The 22,907-nt window shown below is 39.1% G+C and overlaps 3 protein-coding genes and 1 pseudogene across 3 annotated transcripts; all 4 read left to right on the forward strand.

Moving 5' to 3' along the window:
* Positions 1 to 1,127: 1,127 nt before the first annotated feature.
* On the forward strand, positions 1,128 to 3,061 carry LOC145214679 (uncharacterized). Its single transcript, XM_080083259.1, has 2 exons — positions 1,128 to 1,185; positions 1,398 to 3,061. The coding sequence occupies exons 1-2, from the start codon at positions 1,178 to 1,180 to the stop codon at positions 3,031 to 3,033; spliced, it is 1,644 nt and encodes a 547-aa protein (XP_079939385.1). The 5' UTR covers positions 1,128 to 1,177; the 3' UTR covers positions 3,034 to 3,061.
* Positions 3,062 to 3,063: 2 nt separating this feature from the next.
* On the forward strand, positions 3,064 to 5,289 carry LOC145214680 (uncharacterized). The gene is made up of 7 exons (XM_080083260.1): positions 3,064 to 3,277; positions 3,342 to 3,447; positions 3,559 to 3,718; positions 4,058 to 4,136; positions 4,193 to 4,398; positions 4,563 to 4,722; positions 5,091 to 5,289. The coding sequence occupies exons 1-7, from the start codon at positions 3,064 to 3,066 to the stop codon at positions 5,231 to 5,233; spliced, it is 1,068 nt and encodes a 355-aa protein (XP_079939386.1). The 3' UTR covers positions 5,234 to 5,289.
* A 12,661-nt stretch (positions 5,290 to 17,950) lies between these two features.
* On the forward strand, positions 17,951 to 18,916 carry LOC145212415 (uncharacterized; annotated as a pseudogene).
* A 1,982-nt stretch (positions 18,917 to 20,898) lies between these two features.
* On the forward strand, positions 20,899 to 22,194 carry LOC145212414 (uncharacterized). Its single transcript, XM_080080526.1, has one exon. It carries the CDS (start codon positions 20,899 to 20,901, stop codon positions 21,895 to 21,897), a length of 999 nt encoding a protein of 332 aa, XP_079936652.1. The 3' UTR covers positions 21,898 to 22,194.
* The last annotated feature ends 713 nt before the right edge of the window (positions 22,195 to 22,907 follow it).

Here is a 22,907-nt window from a genome sequence, read left to right on the forward strand (position 1 = left end):
CAGCTTCGTTGAATACGTTAATTCCATTGTGAATGAAATGAGGAGTAATTGTGCGTTTGTGAGAGCTATTATTTAGACTTGTTTCTGCAAGTGACCAAAACCGAGAAGAAGGTGATGCTAAGCGTGTTTGATCAATAAAATGCGAGTGGTAACTTTAGCGACCTTTATATTGTAGTAAATTTATGACGTATTTATACGCTTGAGTGGTTTTCTACCACGTAGTCTTTCTTGTACCTCTCCAGTCTCCACCTCCTTGGAGCAGGGCTGCCACTCCTTGGGATTTTTCCCAAGATCTTGGGATTTCAGTGCTGAGCTTGGGATCTTGGGAAAAACTTTTTAAACCTTGGGATTTTTTGAAATTATTCATTTAATGCGTTTAAGATTCAATTAATACTATTCTTGCAAACAAAAATGATCCTTTTGCAAAAATCATTTTTTTATCTAACGATTTGCGTGACAGCCAGATAGCAAGACTTTGTTGGCAGACCGTTGGCCAACATATTTTTCGTTGGCGTTGGCTCTTGGTGTTTGGCCCACCATTGGCGCATTGATTTTTCAGTAAATACAGCCTGGTTTCTTTAAATTTATTAGCAAGGCGTTTGGTTAGACAAATGCATAATCGTTTTGTTTGTTTTGAATCTTAACCAATTATTTATATTTTCATCACCTATGTTGGCGTTCGGTCCGAAGCCCAACCGTTGGTTTAAAAAAGCAACGCCAACGTAGGCGCAAAGGGGCTGGTTCGCAGTTATAAGGAAGTGAGCTATATGGGACGTACGTTTGTTTACAATAATATCATTCGATTTATCCCATGTCAGTTTACAACAACTTACTTTGGCAACCTTACAACCCATACCTTTCCAATTACTCTGGCGTCTAGGTTTTGGCGGGAAAACCTTAAAATTGCCTGCCCGAATGTTTGTGATGACGTATCTGAGTCACATGACCAAAAGCCCGCCAAAAAAGACAGAGACTGCTAGTGTCGTCGGTGGCCTTCACGTAAAAATGTTTTTACAGATTCGCGTTTATTAGAACGCTGTAGTGTTAAAAATGCCGCGTAAGTTAAAAGTAAAATCACAGTGGACAATTCGACGTCAAGTAAAACGGAACGTCAGGAAGTTGGTGTCGGAACTTGACTCCCAGAAAGAGCAACCAGTTATCAAGGAACACAGCAGTTATGAGACGGTGAACATTGATGTTTTGGATTTAAATTGTGTTACAAGTAATGATGTAACTTTTTGTGAAACACAAGACAACTGTTTTAGTATTGACAGTAGTGATGATGAGGATGACAATTCTTCTGAAAGCTGTTTAAATATGAAAGCTGAATTAGCAACATGGGCTACTTCTAATAGAATTTCTCATGCTTCCTTGTCTTCTCTTTTGTGTATTTTAAGGGTTGCTCATCCATTTTTGCCAAAGGATCCCCGCACATTGCTTCAAACAGCCACAACTTATGATGTGAAGGCAATTTGCGGTGGCGAGTACTATCATTTTGGTGTGGAGAATTGTATTTTAAAGGAATTGAGTAAGCTTTCAACTTTCCCAGAAAAAATATTTTTGATACAAATAAACATTGATGGCTTGCCTTTGTTCAAAAGCACAAACAGTCAATTTTGGCCAATTTTGGGAATGATTACTAATCTTTCATATGCAAGTCCTTTTCTAATAGGTCTTTTTTATGGACCTTGTAAGCCAAAGCCGGTTCAGCAATATCTGGAAGAATTTATTGCTGAAATGAAATCCATTGAAGAAAAGGGTTTGACTTATGACAAACAACATTTTAGTGTCAAACTATCTTCTGTTATCTGTGATTCTCCTGCCCGATCTTTAATAAAGTGCATCAAGCAACACAATGGCTATGCAGGTTGTGACAAATGCACCCAACATGGACATTGGAATAATCATCGAATGACTTATCCTGATTTTAATGCTCCCTTGCGTACTGACAAGTCCTTTGCTGATATGGAAGATGATGAGCATCATTTATCTGTATCTCCTTTTTTATCACTTAATGTTGGACTAGTGTCTAACTTTCCTCTTGATTACATGCATTTAATATGCTTGGGTGTGACAAGACGCCTAATTGGCCTTTGGTGTCATGGACCTTTAACAACTCGCATTAGTTGTTCACAGGTAAAGGCCATCTCAGCTTCATTGCTTGGTTTGCGAAGTTTTATACCATCTGAGTTTGCTCGAAAACCTAGGGGTTTAAATGAATGTGACAGATGGAAAGCTACTGAGTTTCGCCAATTTCTGTTGTATACTGGACCAATTGTTTTAAAAAGTGTTTTGGATAATAATGTTTACAAAAATTTTATGCTTTTGCATGTGGCGATATTTATTTTGCGAAGTCCTGTTTTGTGTAAAAGTTGGTGTGATTATGCCAACAACTTGTTAAATTTATTTGTAAAACATTTTACTCAGTTATATGGATGTGAAAATTTGGTGTATAATGTTCATGGTTTGTTGCATATTTGTAATGATGTTAAAACCTATGGTGCACTGGACAATTTTGCATCTTTTCCTTTTGAAAATTATTTGCAAAAATTGAAACGCATGGTGCGAAAGCCCAAGTATCCTTTGCAACAAGTGTTAAGAAGGTTGTCAGAAGATTTTATGTCTGTTTCTGACAGAAGTAAAAAACGGATTTCTTTTCATCACTTACATAAATCTGGGCCTTTGCCACAATCTTTTGGCAATGGATTTCTGCAGTACCGGAAGTTGCAATTGCCAATTTTTGCAATTTCTGTGAGTAATGGCAACAATTGCTTTAAACTTAAGGGACAGATTATAAAAATATTCAACACTTTGGTTTCCTTGGAAGACCAAAATGCAATTTTGTTAGCATACAAAAAGTTTGAACATGCTGTTGAGTTTTATTCCTATCCTACCAGCTCTAAAACATTTGGCACATATTTTGTATGTGATCTTCATGAAAAGCTATATGTGTGTATGTTGTCAGAAGTTGAAAGCAAATGTGTATTGTTGCCACATAAGCATGGCTTTGTTGTATTTGAAGAACATTGTTAAACTTATTTCATCTACGGGTTATTTATAGTCATGTATGCTGTAGTAGAGTTTTCTGGAGAAAATGATGAGAGTGGTTGTTCAATGATTGAAATAATACCTTTGGGGTGGCTGAGGGAAAATGAGAAGCTCTGTTATTGGCCGCCATATAGGAACAGTTTAAAAATTGCAAAGTGTGTCAAAAACCATGTAGATGCTGATTCAACTTGGACTTCATGCACTGTAAAAAGGGTAATGTACAAAACAGGTATTTCATTTGTGCTTGCATGCTTGTTGTTTTGTATGTATACTTACAAAACTGCAATGACTAGATTCATACTTGAAGGCCCGAGAAAAATTGCGCCAAGCAGAAGAAGTCTCAGATCTTCAAACATCAGATATTTCTGATTCTGAAGTGTCAAAGAAGCGGATAAAAAGGTTTGTTAGTTATCTTGAATGTTAACCTATGAAAAAATTGAAAAAGTATCACAGATCATTTTAACGAAAGTTTTTCATACAGTCCATGTTTATCATTAGTTTTATTTTTAGACCAGTGGCTCGTTATGCTGATTTTGACTCTGATAGTGATGACTCATCTCCCCCTTCTAAAAAAAGAACTCAATCTGCACCTTTACCGCCACCCTTGATACGTACCTCAAGTGCTCAGAATCCAGAAGAATTGGAGCATAAACTTTTGGAAAGTGATCAGGTGTGTCATGTTTTCAAACATATTTACAAAATCTGGTGTGGTTAAAACTGAATTTCCATGTACAGTTATTGGGTAATATTATATGTTGCCAAAATAATTAATCTCCTTCCAAGTACAGTGAAAGAATGAATAATTAAAGGCTATAAATTTGTCACTGCAGGAAGTACCAGAGCAACATCATTTTTAAATATCAGGTTGCTTGTTAGAAATGCATTAATTTTGTTAAATGATAATATACAGCGACTGATTTAAAGGTCTTTCTATGGTACTTACTAAAGTTTGTGTATATATATATATATATATTTCTTGACACATTTTTGATTATTTTTGTTTTTTTAGCGAATTGATGATTCATTTGAATTTTCCAATGATGACTCCTTTTCTGAAAAAACTTGTGCGTCCCAAAATACTTCCACATGTATGTATTTTTGTTTATGCAGTTGTATTTTGTACTTAAAGTTTTTCTATTATTAGCTGTTCAAAAACAAATTCTATGTGGCATTGAACATGTGAAACTGCAACTGGCAAATGTGTTGGCTGTACTTCAAAACAACTCCCAGAACCCTTCTAACCCGATAAAGTTGCCATCAAATGTGTCGTTTCCACTAAATGACATGGAATCTTTGGAACACTTCGAAGATGTTTTAAAAGACAAAGACAAAACAGTTCAAAATAACCTGGTTTAATTACAAAAGGCTTTACACTTGTTAGGTTAATTTATGAAGTATAGGAGTGAGTCAGCTTTTTTGTGTGAAAAAGGTGGGTGTTGTGTACAATAATTTCTATAATGAAAATGGGTGATTGGCTTTTTTTGGTAATGATTTCTTATTGTTGTATCTAACAGGTACAATATTTGGGCAGTATTGTTGGAAAGGACATCAGCACAACTGTAAGACATATCTTGGTGCATTGTGTAAGCAATAAACTTGCTTTGCAGTTCAACATGAAAGGCAAAGGAAAAAAACATGCATTTACCCTTCTTGGACTCAATGAAATAATTCAAAGTAAGTTTGACACTTACCTCACATATCAGTGGTTCCCACCCTAGGATTGGAAAACCTCCAAAAGTTAGGATTTCGTTTCTAGCACAGGGTAATTGTACAAGGGGGTCCACAGAAATGATTACATTACAGAAAGGGTAAATATGCTTTAGCTGGTAATATTTGTAGTGACTACAAAATGCCCTGGCTCATACTTTGCAAGGCCTGCTGCTAGAAGAGTGTAGTAAACCATTTCGAATATCTTTAAACTTTAATGCCACATATTCTATTGTCACAATAATACATTTATAGAACAAAATTCAGTGAAAAAATTTATTTTTTCGGGAGGTAACCCACCTGGAGGTTGCATAATAACATAAATATTTTTACAGGAGCGGTGCGTCGAAATCACATCACCGCCAGTGCAACGGATGCCGATATCAACGCAGACTGGATACGTTTCGCAAAAGACCGCGACGGAGGCCACAAAGAGAGGGAAAGAAAGAAATGGGAAGCCCATTTACTCTCAAAATAACAATTTCCATCTTCCTACATTCGTTACTTCGTTTTAATACAGAAATTGTTATTGTGCGAAGTGTGTGGTGCTGTTTGTAAGCAGAAAACCGTGTGCAGAACAAACGTTGAACCATTGTAGAAAGGACGTTGGTGAAAGCATTGGGCCAACGATGGGTAAAAATTGGCCCGATGAGTAATACGGTTGGGGATTACGTAGGGGACTGGTTGGCCTGACGGTTTCGCCGTCCAGAAGCCAACGAGGAACCAACGAGCATTTAGACGTTTACCCAACGGTAACCCGACTAGTTGGCCCGATTAAAATTTGATGTTCACCCAACGTTTTGCCAACAAATATATGTTATCTGGGGTGCTTCATCAATTTTGTGTTCGAAGCCGTGTAAGTTGATTGAATTCCCTGTCAAAACTAGTGAGTTAGGCCAGTACTACAGGCTTTTCGATATATCATGTGCCAGTAAAAAAATGTACACAAAAAATATTTTTTCTTTTGCATTTTTCTGGTATTTCTTGTCTTTTCAAAGGTACGTGATGGCTGGGACCTGGTGTAACTATAAAAATTATGCTGCTTGCGCCAGCTAGCCTGTGTATCTGCCATGTTTTCGCTATCTTGGGATTTTTGGACAAACCTTGGGATTTTTAGTAAGGGGACCTTGGGATATCTTAAAAATCTCAGTGGCAGCCCTGCCTTGGAGGTCATTCTAGTTGTGCGCGCGTGCTGTGCGGTTGTGCTGTTGGCTCCTGGCAATAAAACACTACATATATTACGTTGTATTTAATTTCTAATCTTATTGTACTGCAATCTGTGTTAAGAATTTCAAAATTTTCTTCACTTGACAAACCAGCAAAGCCGTTTGCGAAGCAGGTATTAATTTCATGAAATTATCCATGGTGTCAGAAGTGTTGGATTTACAATGCAATTTCCAAGCAATAAACAAGAAATGGGTTTTCACAATGGAAACGTTGCCGAGATTTTTCGGAAATGGCGACAAATGATTGAACTGACTTTATTTGGTCCTTTATCGGCAAAATCCAATGTGGAGAAATGTAGTTATCTTTTACCAGTGTCATTCTGGCAGAATAATTTCCCCTAAACACAAAAATTTTACCACAAAATTTCAGGTACCATATCAAATGAAACATTAATGAAAAACACAATTAAAAACGAAAAAATGACATGATAAAGAGCATTTTAATGTGATCACGCGTCAAAGAATCTATATACTCAAGATAAAATAAAACCATGCAAAATCTTGTGCGTCCATTGTGACATTTTTTCGAATTTTATTGTCATAATAGAAATCATAGCTCTCAGTGTCAAAACACACAAAAATTAGCCGTGAAAAACCTTAATTTTGAAACTGTTCCGGAGGGGGGCTTTTAACCAGCTGGATACCATGTTGTAGCCCGGAGCTTACTCTTTTCTATCCCGTTGCCGTTACGACACACCCTTTGCGCATTTTTACAGCAGAACGCTTTACGCGAGAGACCTTTTTCAAATTTTTAAACATCTGTTTAATTTTTCCAATGAGAATACATTGGCCGTAAACAACCTTAATTTTGAAACTGTTCCGGAGGGGGGCTTTTAACCAGCAAGATACCATGTTGTAGCCCAGAGCTTACTCTTTTATATCCCGTTGCCGTTACGACACACCCTTTGCGCATTTTTACAGCAGAACGCTTTACGCGAGAGACCTTTTTCAATTTTTCAAACATCTGTTTAATTTTTCCAATGCGAATAAATTAGCCTTAAACAACCTCAATTTTGAAACTGTTCCGGAGGGGGGCTTTTAACCACCTGGATACCATGTTGTAGCCCGGAGCTTACTCTTTTCTATCCCGTTGCCGTTACGACACACCCTTTGCGCATTTTTACAGCAGAACGCTTTACGCGAGAGACCTTTTTCAAATTTTCAAAGACATGTAGATTTTTTCTAATGCGGAAATATATTAAACAAACAAATAATGAGTTTATTTTCCCTCAAAGCTTTTTTTGTAATCACCACTGCGTGCATGAAAGCATAACTGCACTACATGCGGCAATTATCTCCTGTTTGCAGTGTGTGTGCCACGCGTGCAAAAGTTCTTGCATATAATCAGTAACAATGGGCATTATTCCGTAAAAAAGTAATTTCTTGACACGTTTAGGTTTGTCCTTTGTCTTGAAGTGAGGTTTCCAATTTTTATGGCCAAATAAAACCTAAGTCAAAACAAATGCATACTAAATCGACTCGTGGTGGAAAAGCACATCGGAGTTGCAAACATAGCACGGCACTGAAGTATAGTCTGTTATGAGCACAAGACATATACACGCTTATGTATATGATAGATTTCTGAAATTTCGTAACCTTGTACTGATTGCAATTTCATGTTATTCTGTACAAGCTGATTAATTGCATGTTTTAACCGTTTTTAGAGTCGATACGGCTTTCCCGTTTCTAATGTGCGAATGAGTCATGTTGTCGGGCGGTCATGCCCTTCGATCATTTAAGATGTTCGCTTCTCATTTTTGATTGGCTCATTGGAATGAACTATAACTTTGCACGTTGGTAATGGATGCAATTTCGAGTTGGTCTGCAAAAACTGATTGAATATGTGCTAACCGTTCGTTTTTTATCGCTGGTAGGTCTTTCCCGTTTCCATGGTGCGAATGCGTCATGTTGACGGGCGGTCATGTCCTTCGATCATTTAAGATGTTCGCTTCTCATTTTTGATTGACTCATTGGAATGAACTATAACTTTGCACGTTGATAATGGATGCAATTTCGAGTTGGTCTGCAAAAACTGGTTGAATATGTGCTAACCGTTCGTTTTTTATCGCCGGTAGGTCTTTCCCGTTTCTATAGTGCGAACTCGTTATGTTAGACGGCGGCGATGCCCTTCGATCATTTAAGATGTTCGCTTCTCATTTTTGATTATTCAAACAAACTAAAATTTTGCATGTTGATAATACAACATGGTATCTTGCTGGTTAAAAGCCCCCCTCCGGAACAGTTTCAAAATTAAGGTTGTTTACGGCCAATGTATTCGCATTGGAAAAATTAAACAGATGTTTGAAAATTGAAAAAGGTCTCTCGCGTAAAGCGTTCTGCTGTAAAAATGCGCAAAGGGTGTGTCGTAACGGCAACGGGATATAAAAGAGTAAGCTCTGGGCTACAACATGGTATCCTGCTGGTCAAAAGCCCCCCTCCGGAACAGTTTCAAAATTGAGATTGTTTACGGCTAATTTATTCGCATTGGAAAAATTAAACAGATGTTTGAAAAATTGAAAAAGGTCTCTCGCGTAAAGCGTTCTGCTGTAAAAATGCGCAAAGGGTGTGTCGTAACGGCAACGGGATATAAAAGAGTAAGCTCTGGGCTACAACATGGTATCCTGCTGGTTAAAAGCCCCCCTCCGGAACAGTTTCAAAATTAGGGTTGTTTACGGCCATTATATTCGGATTGGAAAAATTAAACATATGTTTGAAAAATTTGAAAAGGTCTCTCGCGTAAAGCGTTCTGCTGTAAAAATGCGCAAAGGTGTCTCGTAACGGCAACGGGATAGAAAAGAGTTAGCTCCGGGCTACAACATGGTATCCAGCTGGTTAAAAGCCCCCCTCCGGAACAGTTTCAAAATTGAGGTTGTTTACGGCTAATTTATTCGCATTGGAAAAATTAAACAGATGTTTGAAAATTTGAAAAAGGTCTCTCGCGTAAAGCGTTCTGCTGTAAAAATGCGCAAAGGGTGTGTCGTAACGGCAACGGGATAGAAAAGAGTAAGCTCTGGGCTACAACATGGTATCCAGCTGGTTAAAAGACCCCCTCCGGAACAGTTTCAAAATTAAAGTTTTTCACGTCTAATTTTTGTGTGTTTTAAAACTGAGAGCTATGATTTCTATTATGACAATAAAATTCGAAAAACTGTCACAATGGACGCACAAGATTTTGCATGGTTCTATTTTATTTTGAGTATTTATATTCTTTGACGCGTGATCACATTAAAATGCTCTTTATCATGTCATTTTTCCATTAATTTTTTACTTTTTTAATTGTGTTTTACATTAATGTTTCATTTGATATGGTACCTGAAATTTTGTGGTAAAATTTTTTTGTTTATGGGAAATTATTCTACCAGAATGACACTGGTTATCTTTTACTATACATCGGTCAGGATGGACGGGACATTTACAATACATGGGAACTCAGTAATGAAAGAAAAAATCCGAAGGTAATTCTTGATAAGTTCGATGCATATTGCAAACGAATTCTAGCGATGGACCGGTATAAATTCTTTGTAAGAAATAAAGAGGATCATGAAACAATTGATGCTTATGCAGCCGAGCTAAAGCTGTTGGCAGCTAACTGCGAATTTGGGGACATCAAAGACAGTCTCATTAGAGATCGCATTATTTGTGGTATTAGAAATGATAGAGTGGTTCAAAGAATGTTACAGGAACCGGATGTCACATATTCAACGGTGTCAGTAATGTAATGTTCTGCCTTACAGTAATGTTCTGCCTTTTTCCCTTCGTTGTACGTCATGCCGTTGTTACGTCACATAGCTGATTGTGCCGATATGTGGTGTGATGCTGTTTACATACGGGACATTCATTCTATTATTGAGTTGTTGAACACACCACGTGTGGTAACTGCGTGTGGCTTGATAAAAAAATACAACAGAACAAGTTAAGAAGTAAGGTGTCTGAACTCTCACGTGTATGCAAGGCAGGCAAACCGTGACACCGGACATGCCGCTAAACCAGTGATGCATCGACGTGGTTCGGGGAGACGAATTCGCGTAGCTGCAATTATCTTCTTTAAACAAGGACGAAAGGTCTCAAATTGATGCTGTGGGGGTGGTTCCTCGACATTCTACTCGTGCTCCCCTCAAGCACTGTTACAAATGTGGAACAAGGCATAGTCGTGAACGGCGGTGTCCCGCACAAGGAAAACGCTGTTTCAGCTGCGGTGAGTGGAATCATTTTGCAAAGGTGTGCTACAAGTATAGTCAAGGTGAGATTTCATCTGTTGAAACATTTTCTACCACGATGGACCAAGTTTTTGTGGATATATTCTTTAATATGCTACGTTTATCCATTAGATTCAAAATATACTCTGGGGCACAAGCCAGCATCATCCCTCACAGTTATTTCAAAACAGCAATGAAGGACATTCAACTGGAAAAACAAATGTGACTTTAAGAAGCGATTGCTTATGGCGGATCAGTAATCCGCCCTGTTGGAAAAGTTAATTTAACATGCACGTACAAAAATAAAGAAATCACGTGTTTTACGTTGTCCATTCAAATTCACCACCAATTTTGGAGACGGGCATGCGAGCGTTTTTTGCAGAATGTGCTCGAAAATGTGCAGGTCAAAATGTGCGCACATTTTTCGAAAATGTGCAGGTGCCAAAACGTGCGCACATTTTTCGAAAATGTGCAAGTGCCAAAATGTGCAGGTCCAAATGTGCGCACATTTTTCGAAAATGTGCAGGTGCCAAAATGTGCAGGTCAAAATGTGCAGGTGCCGAAATGTGCAGTCGCTGAAATGAAGTAGTGATATTTAACGTCAAACTATGCAGTGTTAAAGCACTTACATATATGTTTTATTAGTGTTGTGGTTATAAATTGTGCCAAAAATATTAATTATAAGTTTTAACCTATAAATTAAAATCGGATTTAAGAGAAACTTGTAAAAATGCATGTTGTGTCTTTTAGATGGCAAAGCATGAAATTTTCAGGATATAGGAAACACTGTTTTTCAGACTAGATATGTGCACGATCGTCACCTCAATCGGTTTGACTTCATTGTTTTCTATTTCGGCCTGTTAGCTTGTAACCTGCCCAGCTACTATATATTTTACAATTAAACCATAGTATCATCATATGGCAGTCCAGCTATTGTTTCCGTCACGCTTGATTAACACTCCACGCTTGTCGGATGCTTGCATTAAGTTGGGGGCTTTAAGAGCAAGCAAACGACAAAGCTGGGCTCGTGTGGTCGGGTTTATGCATCTACCATGTGTAATATTACTACGTGTGGTTGTTATTGTGCTGTTGGAGAGTATATGATGTACGTTTTTATCTGTTTAGTACTTCTTTAAACGCATTGAAGTGATTTTACCTAACATATTTAAGGGTGCATAAAGTTTATTACTAATTGAATTAAAGTCTGGTAAAAATAGAAACTTCCCAACTGGCTGTATCTTTGATAAACTGATGTTAAACGACTTTGGCCTTGACCAGGAACTCGTCTAGACCAGGGGTCGCCAACCTTTACTACTCAAAGAGCCACTCGGACCAGTTTCACGTAGTAAAAAAAACACTGGGAGCCACAAAGTCGTTTTAAAATAAAATGCAAAACGTTTTTAGTCTTATGACATTCGACTTTTTGTTGTTAGTTAGTGTTTCCTTGCATATTAGACACACTGGTATACTAGTCTCGTCAGCAGAGAAAACAACTTTACGTAGCGTTGCATATTCTGTTTTTGCAGTTTTTTATTCCTTTGTTAACGCGTTTGTTACGTAACAATTAACAAACAGCTATTGTTACGCGCGCACACAAACTGCAAACAAAAGCAGTATTGTCTCATATTGACTTTTGTGTTCGGCGTAATCGTCACATAATTTTTATTCAAATGTACAACATTTGGTAAATTCAAAAACTGAGCCGCATCAGAGGGATCAAAGAGCCGCATGCGGCGCCGGAGCCGCGGGTTGGCGACCCCCGGTCTAGACCAGGGCTTCTCAAACTGTGGTTCGCGACCCCAATTGGGGTCGCGTAATATAATTTTGGGGTCGCGAAACATTATGGGTTATTATGTCAGTCACAATAAAGGGTATACGTGGGTACATTTATTGTTCAAACATCATTCCCGTGTATTTAAACTGCTATATAAACACATTTTGTAGACCTTAAAAGAGTGTTACCAACCTAGTAGCCATATGCGCCAGACTTTTTTATGTCTATTGTGTGCAAACAATGCGAAAAAACAGATACCACAAGCGTCACAATATAGATTATGACGTCATAAAAACTAAGAATGTCAATCTGTGTATTAGGTTAGAAATTAATTTAGGCTTTTTAGGCGCCATTAGATGGTATATATATAAACTACAAGTATTTCTTTACATCATACCCAAGAAGGGGTCGCGTAGAAATTTCTGTTTTAAAATGGGGTCGCAGAACAAGAAAGTTTGAGTAGCCCTGGTCTAGACGAAAGTTCAAGCTTGAACGAAGATCATGTTTTTTCCAAAGTTACTCATTTTAAACTGTCAACAAAGGGTAAATTTTGTGAAACAAAAATTTTATTTAAAGAAAAATTCAAGGTTTATTTAAAGAAAAATTCAAGGCACCAAAACAATTGCTAGACATCATAACCACCAAGGAAACCGGTGCAAAAAAAACAAGTCAACTTGCTATTATAAGTAACAAAGAGTTGACACAACAGAGTATTTATGAGGATATGTTTTTTCAAGGCAAAAAATAAGTTTACAGAAGGAAGCAAAATTGTCAGCATGTTGTCAACCATGCAACCACAGGGCCAGCTGATTTCTTTAATGGAGCAAAAGTCTTGAGGTCTCACTTATCCTTTATCTGGAGGTCTCACTTATCCTTTTATGAGTTACTGAAACTTTTACAAAGTGTGTAAATGCCTGACAGGAAGTTTACGGCCAGCCAACAAGCTAGATTTTTACTGCATTGCAAAAGTTTTACACTGATCCTTACAAAGTTTCCCAAAAAAGACATATGTGAAATTCTAGAAGTTGATAACAAAAGAAACGAGAGGAAAAGAGGATCTGGACTACCATATGAGTATACTGTGATTAAACTCAAAACCAAGTCAAAGACCCAGCTGTCCAGTGATTTTTATTCGGTGAAAACAAATGAATTGACAAAAGGACTTTGTGTCTTTGGAAGAAACTCAAATGACAACATTCAAAAAAAAGGACAACCCACAGTTGCACAACCTAATGTTTGACATTTTTTATTTGTTTGAGGCTCATTTACATGACATAACTTGGTATATGGGTATTTAATTAGGTTAGTTTTGAAACCCACATATAGGCTAGAACAGTGGTTCTCAACCTTTTTTCTTTCGTGGCCCATTTTCGTTGCATGAAAATTCTGTGGCCCAGTAAAATTTTATGAAAGAAGAAGAAAAACTCTTAAATTGGTTCAGAACAAAAAACAACAACAACTGCAGTTGCAGAACATATTTTAAACAGATGATTTGTTCAACCATGCATTAGTGGGAAACTTGCTGCTGAACATAACACACCTGCAGAAGTTCAAAATCACTTAATACAAACACTATGTACGGATCTGTTCATAAGTTTAATGGTGAAAATAACGGCCCAAATAGACGTTAAAAGCGACTTTAACGGTCGCTTTTAACGTCTATTTGGGCCGTTATTTTCACCATTAAACTTAATACAAAAAAATCATAAAACAGCACTTTCATTTCTTTTAATCAAGCAACCTTCAGTTATGACCGAGTAATTGGACAGTGGGTATGCTGCTATTATCTAGCTTTATTGTAATCACAAAATAGTTGATTACATCATAAACAAAAAGTGTTGCAGAAACTCAAAGTAACTTTATACCTTCAATAGATTAATTCAAATAAATTTACATTCCTTCTCGAGCCATTATTCTTCTAAAATTGAGTGTAGTGACACAGATGAAAGCAAATTGTTAAAAGAAGCTTTTTCTAATTGGTCTGTGGCCCACCTCAAAATGCTTCCATGGCCCACTGGTTGAGAACCGCTGGGCTAGAAAGACCTACTGTAGGAATATCATAATACACCAAAATATCATTAGATGCTTTTGCAAAATTTGTAATTGTTTCCTGACTAATATAGAGAAACTAGATGATTGCCATTACAAACGAAAAAGGTGTATGTTTTATGTGAGATTGCAAATAAATAAACAAACTAAATCTGATGTGAACAATTAGAGAGATGAAGAGACTGAAACAGAGAGAAAGAAAAGTAGGATTGGGAAAATAAATTTTTTGAGACCGCTATGGGCATTCCAAATTATATTTTTGGCAAAAAAAATATGTTCAATGGTAACGAAACAGGTTTAGAAAAGGATAATACTGAGATGTCATGAAAAAAATGATGGATGTGCAATGCAAAAGTATAAGTTCTCACCATTTATGTGGGTATCAGTTATTTACCACTGCATTTGTTTGAAACCTCATTGTATTTTCATTTCTTTTGCCCTGAAGGGTCATATTCTGATCAGTTAAAAAACTTAATCCACTGCATTTAACAAGAAAAATAACATACCTATATAAGTATGTTATTACCTATTATAAGTATGTATTTGCACAGAACACTATTTAAAATGAAAATGCAGGGAAAGGTATGTAATAATTATGTAATTGAAACAAAAAAGTGTTTATGTGAAAGGGACAGAAAGACTTTTAGTGTGAAAGCGAGAAACTTTGGCACCTGCCCAATATTTTGGTATCTGCACATTTTAGCACCTGCACATTTTCGAAAAATGTGCGCACATTTTGACCTGCACATTTCGGCACCTGCACATTTTCAAAAAATGTGCGCACATTTTGACCTGCACATTTTGGTACCTGCACATTTTGACCTGCACATTTCGGCACCTGCACATTTTCAAAAAATGTGCGCACATTTTGACCTGCACATTTTGGTACCTGCACATTTTGGCACCTGCACATTTTCGAAAAATGTGCGCACATTTCGACCTGCACATTTTGGCGCACAATGTGCAAATTCTTGCCGTAAGCCCTGTTGCAATTTTGGGGTTAAGACCAAGCATAGAGTTGGGCCTAATAAAAATACTAATGCAAATAAATAAAAATATTCCCTGTCAAACTCCCGACTCTCAGTGTAAAGAATACTCAGATGTGTTTGAAGGCATTGGATGTTTTTCAGATCCTTCAACCGTCCGTAAGTCCACCAAGACGTATACCGTTTGCTATTCAGGAGAAAGTTAAAGACGAACTTGACTACTTAGTGGACAAAAAAATTATTGAATCTGTATGTGAGTACACTGAATTGGTAAACGCAATTGCAGTTGTTAAAAAGAAAAATGGTAGTGTTCGCCTTTGTTTGGATCCACGTCCTCTTAACAGAGCAATACAAAGAGAACATTATCAACTGCCGGTTATGACGACATTTTTATTAAACTATCTAGTGCCAAATATTGTTCGATATTAGATGCACGATCGGGCTACTGGCAAATTCCTCTCGACTCAGTTTCCTCAAAACTCACTACTTTTAACACTATTTACGGAAAATACAAATTCTTAAGAATGCCATTTGGTCTAAAAATGGCCCGAGACGGGTTTTTAACAGAGAATTGAACAAGCCTTGCATGGTTTACCCAAACATGCTGCAACAATGGACGATATATTGCTATGGGCGGACAACAATATATGCGTGAGAGGCGGAACCAACAGAAGAAGTATTTTGATAGAGGTGCTCGACCACTTCCACCACTTCAAACTGGAGACAAAATCTATCACCGACGTGACAAAAATCTAGAACCCGGCCACTGTTATCAAAGCCTCTCACAAGCATCGTTCTTACATTATTAAGGATAAAAAGACGATTTGCTCAGGCGGAATCGACGGTTTCTGTACAAGGCTCGGTTTGAGCCCATTATCCCTCACACAGAAGATGTCGAAAGAAATGATGACGCTCGGAGTGCTTCACTGGAAGGTTCAACATACCACACTCGGTCTGGTCGGACTATAGCAGGGGTTCCCAACCTATGGTACGCGTACCACTAGTGGTACGCGAACATTTTTCAGGTGGTACGCGAGTAGCTTCCGTTTTTTTCCACACAAACCTGGATTCACAACTTTATCATTTATTTATCTGGTTTTGTTCACCAATTGGTTGACAGTAAACAAAATGTCTTAGTTGTGGTGTTTTAGTGTTACTTTAGTTGGCCAATATTCTTCTGAATAAAATGTGATTCAATCAAATTATTGTTCTGCAAGAAGTGGTACGGCTGGCAGTACAGAGCGTCCAAGTGGTACGAGATCGTAAAAAGGTTGGGAACCCCTGGACTATAGGCTACACGCACCGCAGCGATCTAGTGAATAGTGTTACGTATTTTTCGTTTTGTCTATTATTGTTATGTTTGTATTTGCAATCTTTCTGAAGAGGGAAGATGTAGTGAATTTATGACGTATTTATACGCTTGAGTGGCTTTCTACTACGTAGTCTTTCTTGTACCTCTCCACCTTCTTGGAGGTCATTCTAGTCGTGCGCGCGTGTTGTGCGGTTGTGCTGTTGGCTCCTGGCAATAAAACACTACATATATTACGTTGTATTTAATTTCTAATCTTATTGTACTGCAATTTGTGTTAAGAATTTCAAAATTTTCTTCACTTGACAAACCAGCAAAGCCGTTTGCGAAGCAGGTATTAATTTCATGAAATTATCCACTGTTTGCACTTTGCTGTTAATTTATGTGAACGAAGCGGGATGAACGTTTTACACGTTTGATTGGCTACATCTGTTATATTGTAGGCTAAAGAGCATTATCAACGCAGCGTGAATTGGCGAGCAAATCAAGGATATACAGTTAACGAATTGCTTAAGGCAGTGGTTCTCAAACTTTTTTTGTTGCGACGCCTCTGGAAAAATTCCGTTGACTTGCGACGCACTAGCAAATAAAAGTTAATGAGGAAACTTATTATTAAAGTGGTGTTTATTGATACAACAACATAAAGTCACGAAACGGAACTTTTCTGCGACGCCCTTGGAAAATTAAAACGACGCACCAGGGCGTCGCGACGCACAGTTTGAGAACTACTGGCTTAGGGAATCAAAATCCAGTCAAGAATATGATTAAATCTGGTTGGCTGATTGATTAGTTACACAAACCTCGTTGTGTTGCAGTGGAGTAGAGAGAAGAATTAAAAATTGTTGCTTGCATTCGGCTCATTAAAATCACCTATAATGACACTGTATTTTACGGATTGCTGAAAATGGTCAAGTGTGGTAATTAACGTTGTCGCAAAAATATCTTTACGGGCTTTGCGGTAACTGGGAGCTTGGTCCAACACACAGCAAAATCGGACTGCAATTGGAAAGCGTAGTAATTTTAAGCCACATTATTTCAAAGCCCTCGGTCTCGTAAGCGCCCATGCGCTCATAAAAAATGTCATTACGAACATAAGCCATAGCTCCCCCTCAGTGTCTGTTTCTATCTTTTCTATAGGGTAAATGATAAATATCAATTGTTAAACCTTAATCACTAATATTGCAATCAAGCCATGTTTCCGTAATATATATAATGCCAAACCCACGATTTAATGCAATGGCATGTAGCTCATCCACTTTCACGGATATGAGCATATATATTACGAGCGTTAATATGACAAACAGTCAAGCTACCTAAGAAATGAGACATTTATACATGAGAAAAAGAACTAGATATCAGTAACTCGCTCATCATTGACAAAAAGACAGTAATCCTTTTTCCACTGGGTGAATAAATTAGTGCAATTGTGTTACTACGATTTTTTCACCGAGCGAAATAAACTCAACTCAACTTAATTGATTTCCCCTGTAGCACTTGTTGGCATGATGAATCAGAATTTTTCATTGTGATTGCATGAAAGTCTGTAGATGCCTGGTAATGCTTGTATTGTCAGACCGGGCCCGACCAGCAAGAGAATGAGTTTTTCTTTTGTCCGACGTTTTAATAAACTTTACAACAATTGGTGCAGATGAATATTGAAATCAAGTTTTGGATAATTTTGTACTTTGGTGTTAATTGCTAATTACTGTTTTGTAGCGGCCTCTCTCACTACCGTTATCGTGTGCTTTCATACTACAGCGAACCGGACAGATTGCCTTCTTTCTCTGAATCTCGTCTTATGCGGCGTATTCGCAAATTGTGTTACTCTATTACGATGTACCTCGAATAAACACCTCGCTACATTTGGTGACCCCAAGCGTGCAAAAACGTTATTTTTGCATTATGACAGAAGCCACAAACTCAGAGAATGCTGTAGCAGTAAAGTTACCTACGTTTTGGACAGCTCAGCCACGAGTTTGGTTTCAGCAAGCGGAGGCACAGTTCGCTCTAAAAAGCATTACAGGAGATCTAACGAAGTACTATTATGTCGTTTCGGCTCTGGATCAGGACACAGCAAATCATCTTATAGACCTGCTAGAAGGCCCTCCAGACGCAGACAAATACGAGGCAATCAAGACACGTTTGGTAGAAACCTTTTGTCTTTCGTGTCCACAGAGGGCCATGCGGTTACTTCACATGCCTCCTTTGGGCGACAGAATGCCATCCGCTTTAATGGATGATATGCTTACATTACTTGGCGATGCAAAGGAATGTTTTGTTTTCCAACTGTTTGTTTTTGGAGCGATTGCCTGAGTATATCCGCACACGCTTAAGCGGAGAGGAAATTTGCGATCCGCAGCTCTCGGCCCGCAAAGCTGATGCGATATGGTCAGGGAATCAGACGCCTACGGAACCCGCACTGTCCAACGTTCGGCGCAATGCGATGTTTCCCAACCAGCATAAAAAACGAGGTAGGAAGTCTCGATCAGCTTCACCACAGGCAATGCATGACTTAAAGTCCCTCTGTTTTTATCATCGTCGTTTTGGCAGAGATGCGATTAAGTGTCGTCACCCTTGTGCACTGGCACAGCAGGGAAACGAGGAAGCCGGCCATCCCTAACTGCCACGATGGCCGGCTTAATTGGCAACCTTTTCTTTGTCTGGGATTGCTCAGCAGGTCGGAATTTTCTTGTTGATACTGGCGCCGAGATAAGCGTCTGAAACGTTTTGACCTCTCTGACCCGTTTGGCCGTTGGTTTGTCGTCTCAAGGGGATAGTTAAATTAATGACAGTCGACTCCTCTTCCACAGGACGTGTCCAAAATGGTTTTGATGGTGCTGCGTGTGTTAGAGCGATCCAATGGAGTTGGTCACGGTTGACTCGTTGATAGAATCTAACGGCTTGATGTAGAGCGGATGGGTTGTTGTCAAGATTAGCCTCGTTAAAGTCAGTGCTTATGATTGTTCCTTGATAGAATTCTGACCTTATCTCTTGCAGTCGTCGTCGAAACCCCTCGACTAGAGATTGGTCGCTATCGTCTAAGAGTTCGGTTAAAGAGATCTTCTTCTAGAGCGCAAGGTTTGAACTTCAGGCTAAACTCGTGAAAATTGCAATTCCGAACAAAAGTCGGGACTGCGTTATAAATTACAGTCAGACGATTGATCTCGCGTTTAGCAGCAGTGGAGAGCTGCGGGGTGCGTCTCCAGACACGGTCGGAAAGGCGGTTAATGTCTTGTTCTTCTTCTTCACGATTTTCAGTTCGCCTATGAGACCTGGGATAATTAGAACGTTGAGCAAACCTGGCAGACCTACGTCGAATCAGCCCTCTGATCTCAGTTCGTTGCATTGCAAAATCTCAAAATGCTAAGCACACAGAGCGGTTAAATACACTGTATTTTCTTGAATAATCCTTCAGGCGATATCGTTCGATCCAGCTCTTGATCAGCTAGCAGCAATCGAAAAACAGCAGTAAATTAGAAACTCAGCAATCCAAAAGTAGAAGGACGAAAACATAAAAAATCACGTTTATATAACCGGGCGAAATATTGGCTGGTGTTCAATTCCTTTTTCTCTTATTATTTATAAATTTTTTTTAAGGCAATAGTGTAATTTATAGTGCCATAGCTCCGCTTAGTGGACACATTATTCTTTTTCATATGATGGAGACGGCGTGTTCTACATACAGCACGAATGCGGAAACGCTGAAAATGCCGACGGATGTATGTGTCAAAAGGGATTAAACACTCTGTTTACTGTTGGAACGTTCTGGAAGCAGAAAAATGGCTTTAAATAACTTATGACTTGCATGAAAACGGAAATATCAACACGTAGGTCCTGTTGAAAAGAGGGTAAACACTTCCCTTTCGTGATGTGAAACATTTTGCAAGCCACACGCTAACGTTAACATAAACATTGAGCACAATAATATTATAACCGTTACACGTCATACCTCCCACGGGATTAGAGCGCCGCACCAATCCTCCCGGCAAAACCCTCGTTGCTGCTAATGGCACCCATATTCCGACGTACGGTTCACGTCTAGTAACCATGCATTTACCTTCCGGCAAATTCAAATGGAAATTTGTCCTTGCCGAAGTTTCTCGACCGCTGTTCGGCGCCAACTTTCTGAGGACACATTCCCTTTTAGTTGACCTCAAGCACCGACGCCTCATCAATGCCGAAACCTTCTCCAGCGTTGCACTGGGTAAGGTATCGCAATGAGGGCCGAATCTTAATGCTGTTTCCGCGGGCACGTCTGTCTATGCTCGTCTTTTGGCCGAGTTCCCCGGGAATAACAACTCCACACTTTTCACAGTCGCTTCCCAAGGATGGAGTTCAGCATTTCATTCCCACTAATGGCTCACCTGTGCACTCTCGCGCTCGTTGTCTCCCTCCCGAGAAACTCAGCCTCGCTAAAAAGAAATTTCACAACATGCTGCAACTGGGCATTATTCGACGTTCTTCCAGTACATGGGCCTCGCCACTGCACATGGTTCCAAAGTCGTCCGGTGGGTAGCGCCCCTGCGGCGATTACCGCCGTCTTAACGCAGCTACCCAGCCTGGCAGACATTCTAAGTCAGACACTCGTTGAGTGCACAGCAAAATGGAAGATAAGGCGAGTTACGCACAAGCGGCGATAAAAAGCGCAGGGAGTGCGCTGAAAAGGCCGAACTGCCTCAGTTTTAGAGCTGAAAGAATTCTAAAAAGAGAAGAGTTATGGAAACTATTAAAAGACATTGATTTTCCAGTCAAAAAAGTGGTCGGCATTGCTGAAATGAAAGGAACTCAAATTGATATCACTTGCACAAGCAGAAAAAACGTATTAGAACTGCAAGCCGAGCAAGTGGATTCCCCGAATATTAAGAATGTCCGCCTATATGAGAGCGATTACATAAATATTGGAATTGGATGGGTACCCATTCCCTTCCCAAACGAAGCCATAGCGGAAAAACTATCTAAACAATACGGTGAAGTTAAAAAGATGGCACACAGAAAAGATAAAGAAGGTTTATTGTCAGGAATGCGTATTGCAACTATGAACAAAACAGATGTGGCAGAGAACCCAATCCCAAGTTATATAAATATTGATGGGTACGAGTTTTACGTTACATACAACGGACAGCAATTCACCTGCAAATATTGCGGTGAAGTGGGTCACAAGCAGGCAAACTGTTTTAAAAGAAAACAAGATTATCCAGAACTACAAAGCAAAGCCAGAGAAGAAGCAAAGAGTAAAAAATTGGACAACCGAGCACGAACAAGCGTTATCGGGGCCAGTTCTCCGCGGCCACGCACGGGCTCGCAAGTCACTGATAACAACTTGCCAATCCTTGCACCAGAAGCGGAGGGTGATAAAAACTTACAATCTGACCTAGATTACGCAAACCGATCTCAACATGTCTTGGAACACCCTGTAGACCAGGGGCGGGCAACATACGGCCCGCGGGCCGGATCCGGCCCGCGACGGGATTTTGACCGGCCCGCAGACAGTTTCCGGGTCATACATGGTAATGTGGCCCGCGGCCACAGTCTGCCGCTATCCCCCACTACTTGCATACTACGTCAAATTATAGTTGTAACGGACAGTAACGCTCCCCAATAGCAAAAAACTTTCCCGCCGTTACTATCTAAGCAAAAAAAAACTATCTAAGTCTGTGGTGTATGCATTAAATTGGTGTATGCACTATGTATGGTGACCGGCTATACCTTTTTAATATAACGGTAACGAGCTTTCCCTCAAACTTGTTTCACTTTTACACTTTCTATAGGTCTGCTAGCGCTTCAAAAACTACGAAGTTTTTGTATCATCCTTAAATTTGATAAATCTAGTGTAAGTTATTAATGTGAAATGCATAGGTTTCTCTTTTGCCGAGTAATGCCCCATTACTTTTAATCAAAATAACAAAAATAGCTATTGTTTGCGCATAATCGTATGATGTTATCTTGTCTATGTTGTCACAAACTTTGCTTGGATGCGTTAGAATTGCGTGAAATTGACCCTCAGTGTTGTTGTAGCAATTAAATTGGGTTTTAACTGTTAACATAAGCATTCGTTGGTGCTGGGTAAATCTAATTGCACGCAAATGCTCAAGAGTCAAGAACTTAAAAAAACCGATATAATGGGGGGCGATATTGAGTCAGTGCCCTAGCAAGGGGGCGATTTCGCTAAAATGGTTGAAGACCACTGGTTTAGGTGGTCAAAAATCCGTTTTAAATCACTGTATAAATACGCGATTAATGTATCGATTCGGGAATCCGGCCCGCCAAGTACTTTATTTTCCCACATCAGGCCCGCCGACTGGAGAAGTTGCCCGCCCCTGCTGTAGACCCTAATGATTGTGAAACGGGAACGGAATACATTTCGCAAGGCAGCAATCCAAAAAAACGAGGCCGAACCAGCCCTGTTTTGTTACCAAACAGCAAGTCACAAAGTTTATGTGAAACACCAATTTCTGTTTCATGCCCAGACTGCAACAAAGAAAGCCTTCTGTCTCCGGACGCTATACATTTCTTTTGTTATAAGTGCAAACAAGACTTTAACATAGCAAAGGCTTGTTGTGACGATGAAACTTGCATACTTGTTCCTGTTAAAGAAAAGAAAATCAATTGTCC

This window comes from Phallusia mammillata, chromosome 2 (genome assembly GCF_965637545.1).
Source record: "Phallusia mammillata chromosome 2, kaPhaMamm4.hap1.1, whole genome shotgun sequence".
Classification (NCBI taxonomy): Eukaryota; Metazoa; Chordata; class Ascidiacea; order Phlebobranchia; family Ascidiidae; genus Phallusia; species Phallusia mammillata.

What these genes read in the sequence shown, in the direction of transcription:
- LOC145212414 (XM_080080526.1), top strand. Translation starts at nt 20,899, where the DNA reads ATGGAAGATAAGGCGAGTTACGCACAAGCGGCGATAAAAAGCGCAGGG.
- LOC145214680 (XM_080083260.1), top strand. Translation starts at nt 3,064, where the DNA reads ATGTATGCTGTAGTAGAGTTTTCTGGAGAAAATGATGAGAGTGGTTGT. An exon ending in TCAAAGAAGCGGATAAAAAG is followed by an intron (nt 3,448 to 3,558) that starts GTTTGTTAGTTA and finishes TTTTATTTTTAG; the next exon opens with ACCAGTGGCTCGTTATGCTG. An exon ending in AACTTTTGGAAAGTGATCAG is followed by an intron (nt 3,719 to 4,057) that starts GTGTGTCATGTT and finishes TTGTTTTTTTAG; the next exon opens with CGAATTGATGATTCATTTGA.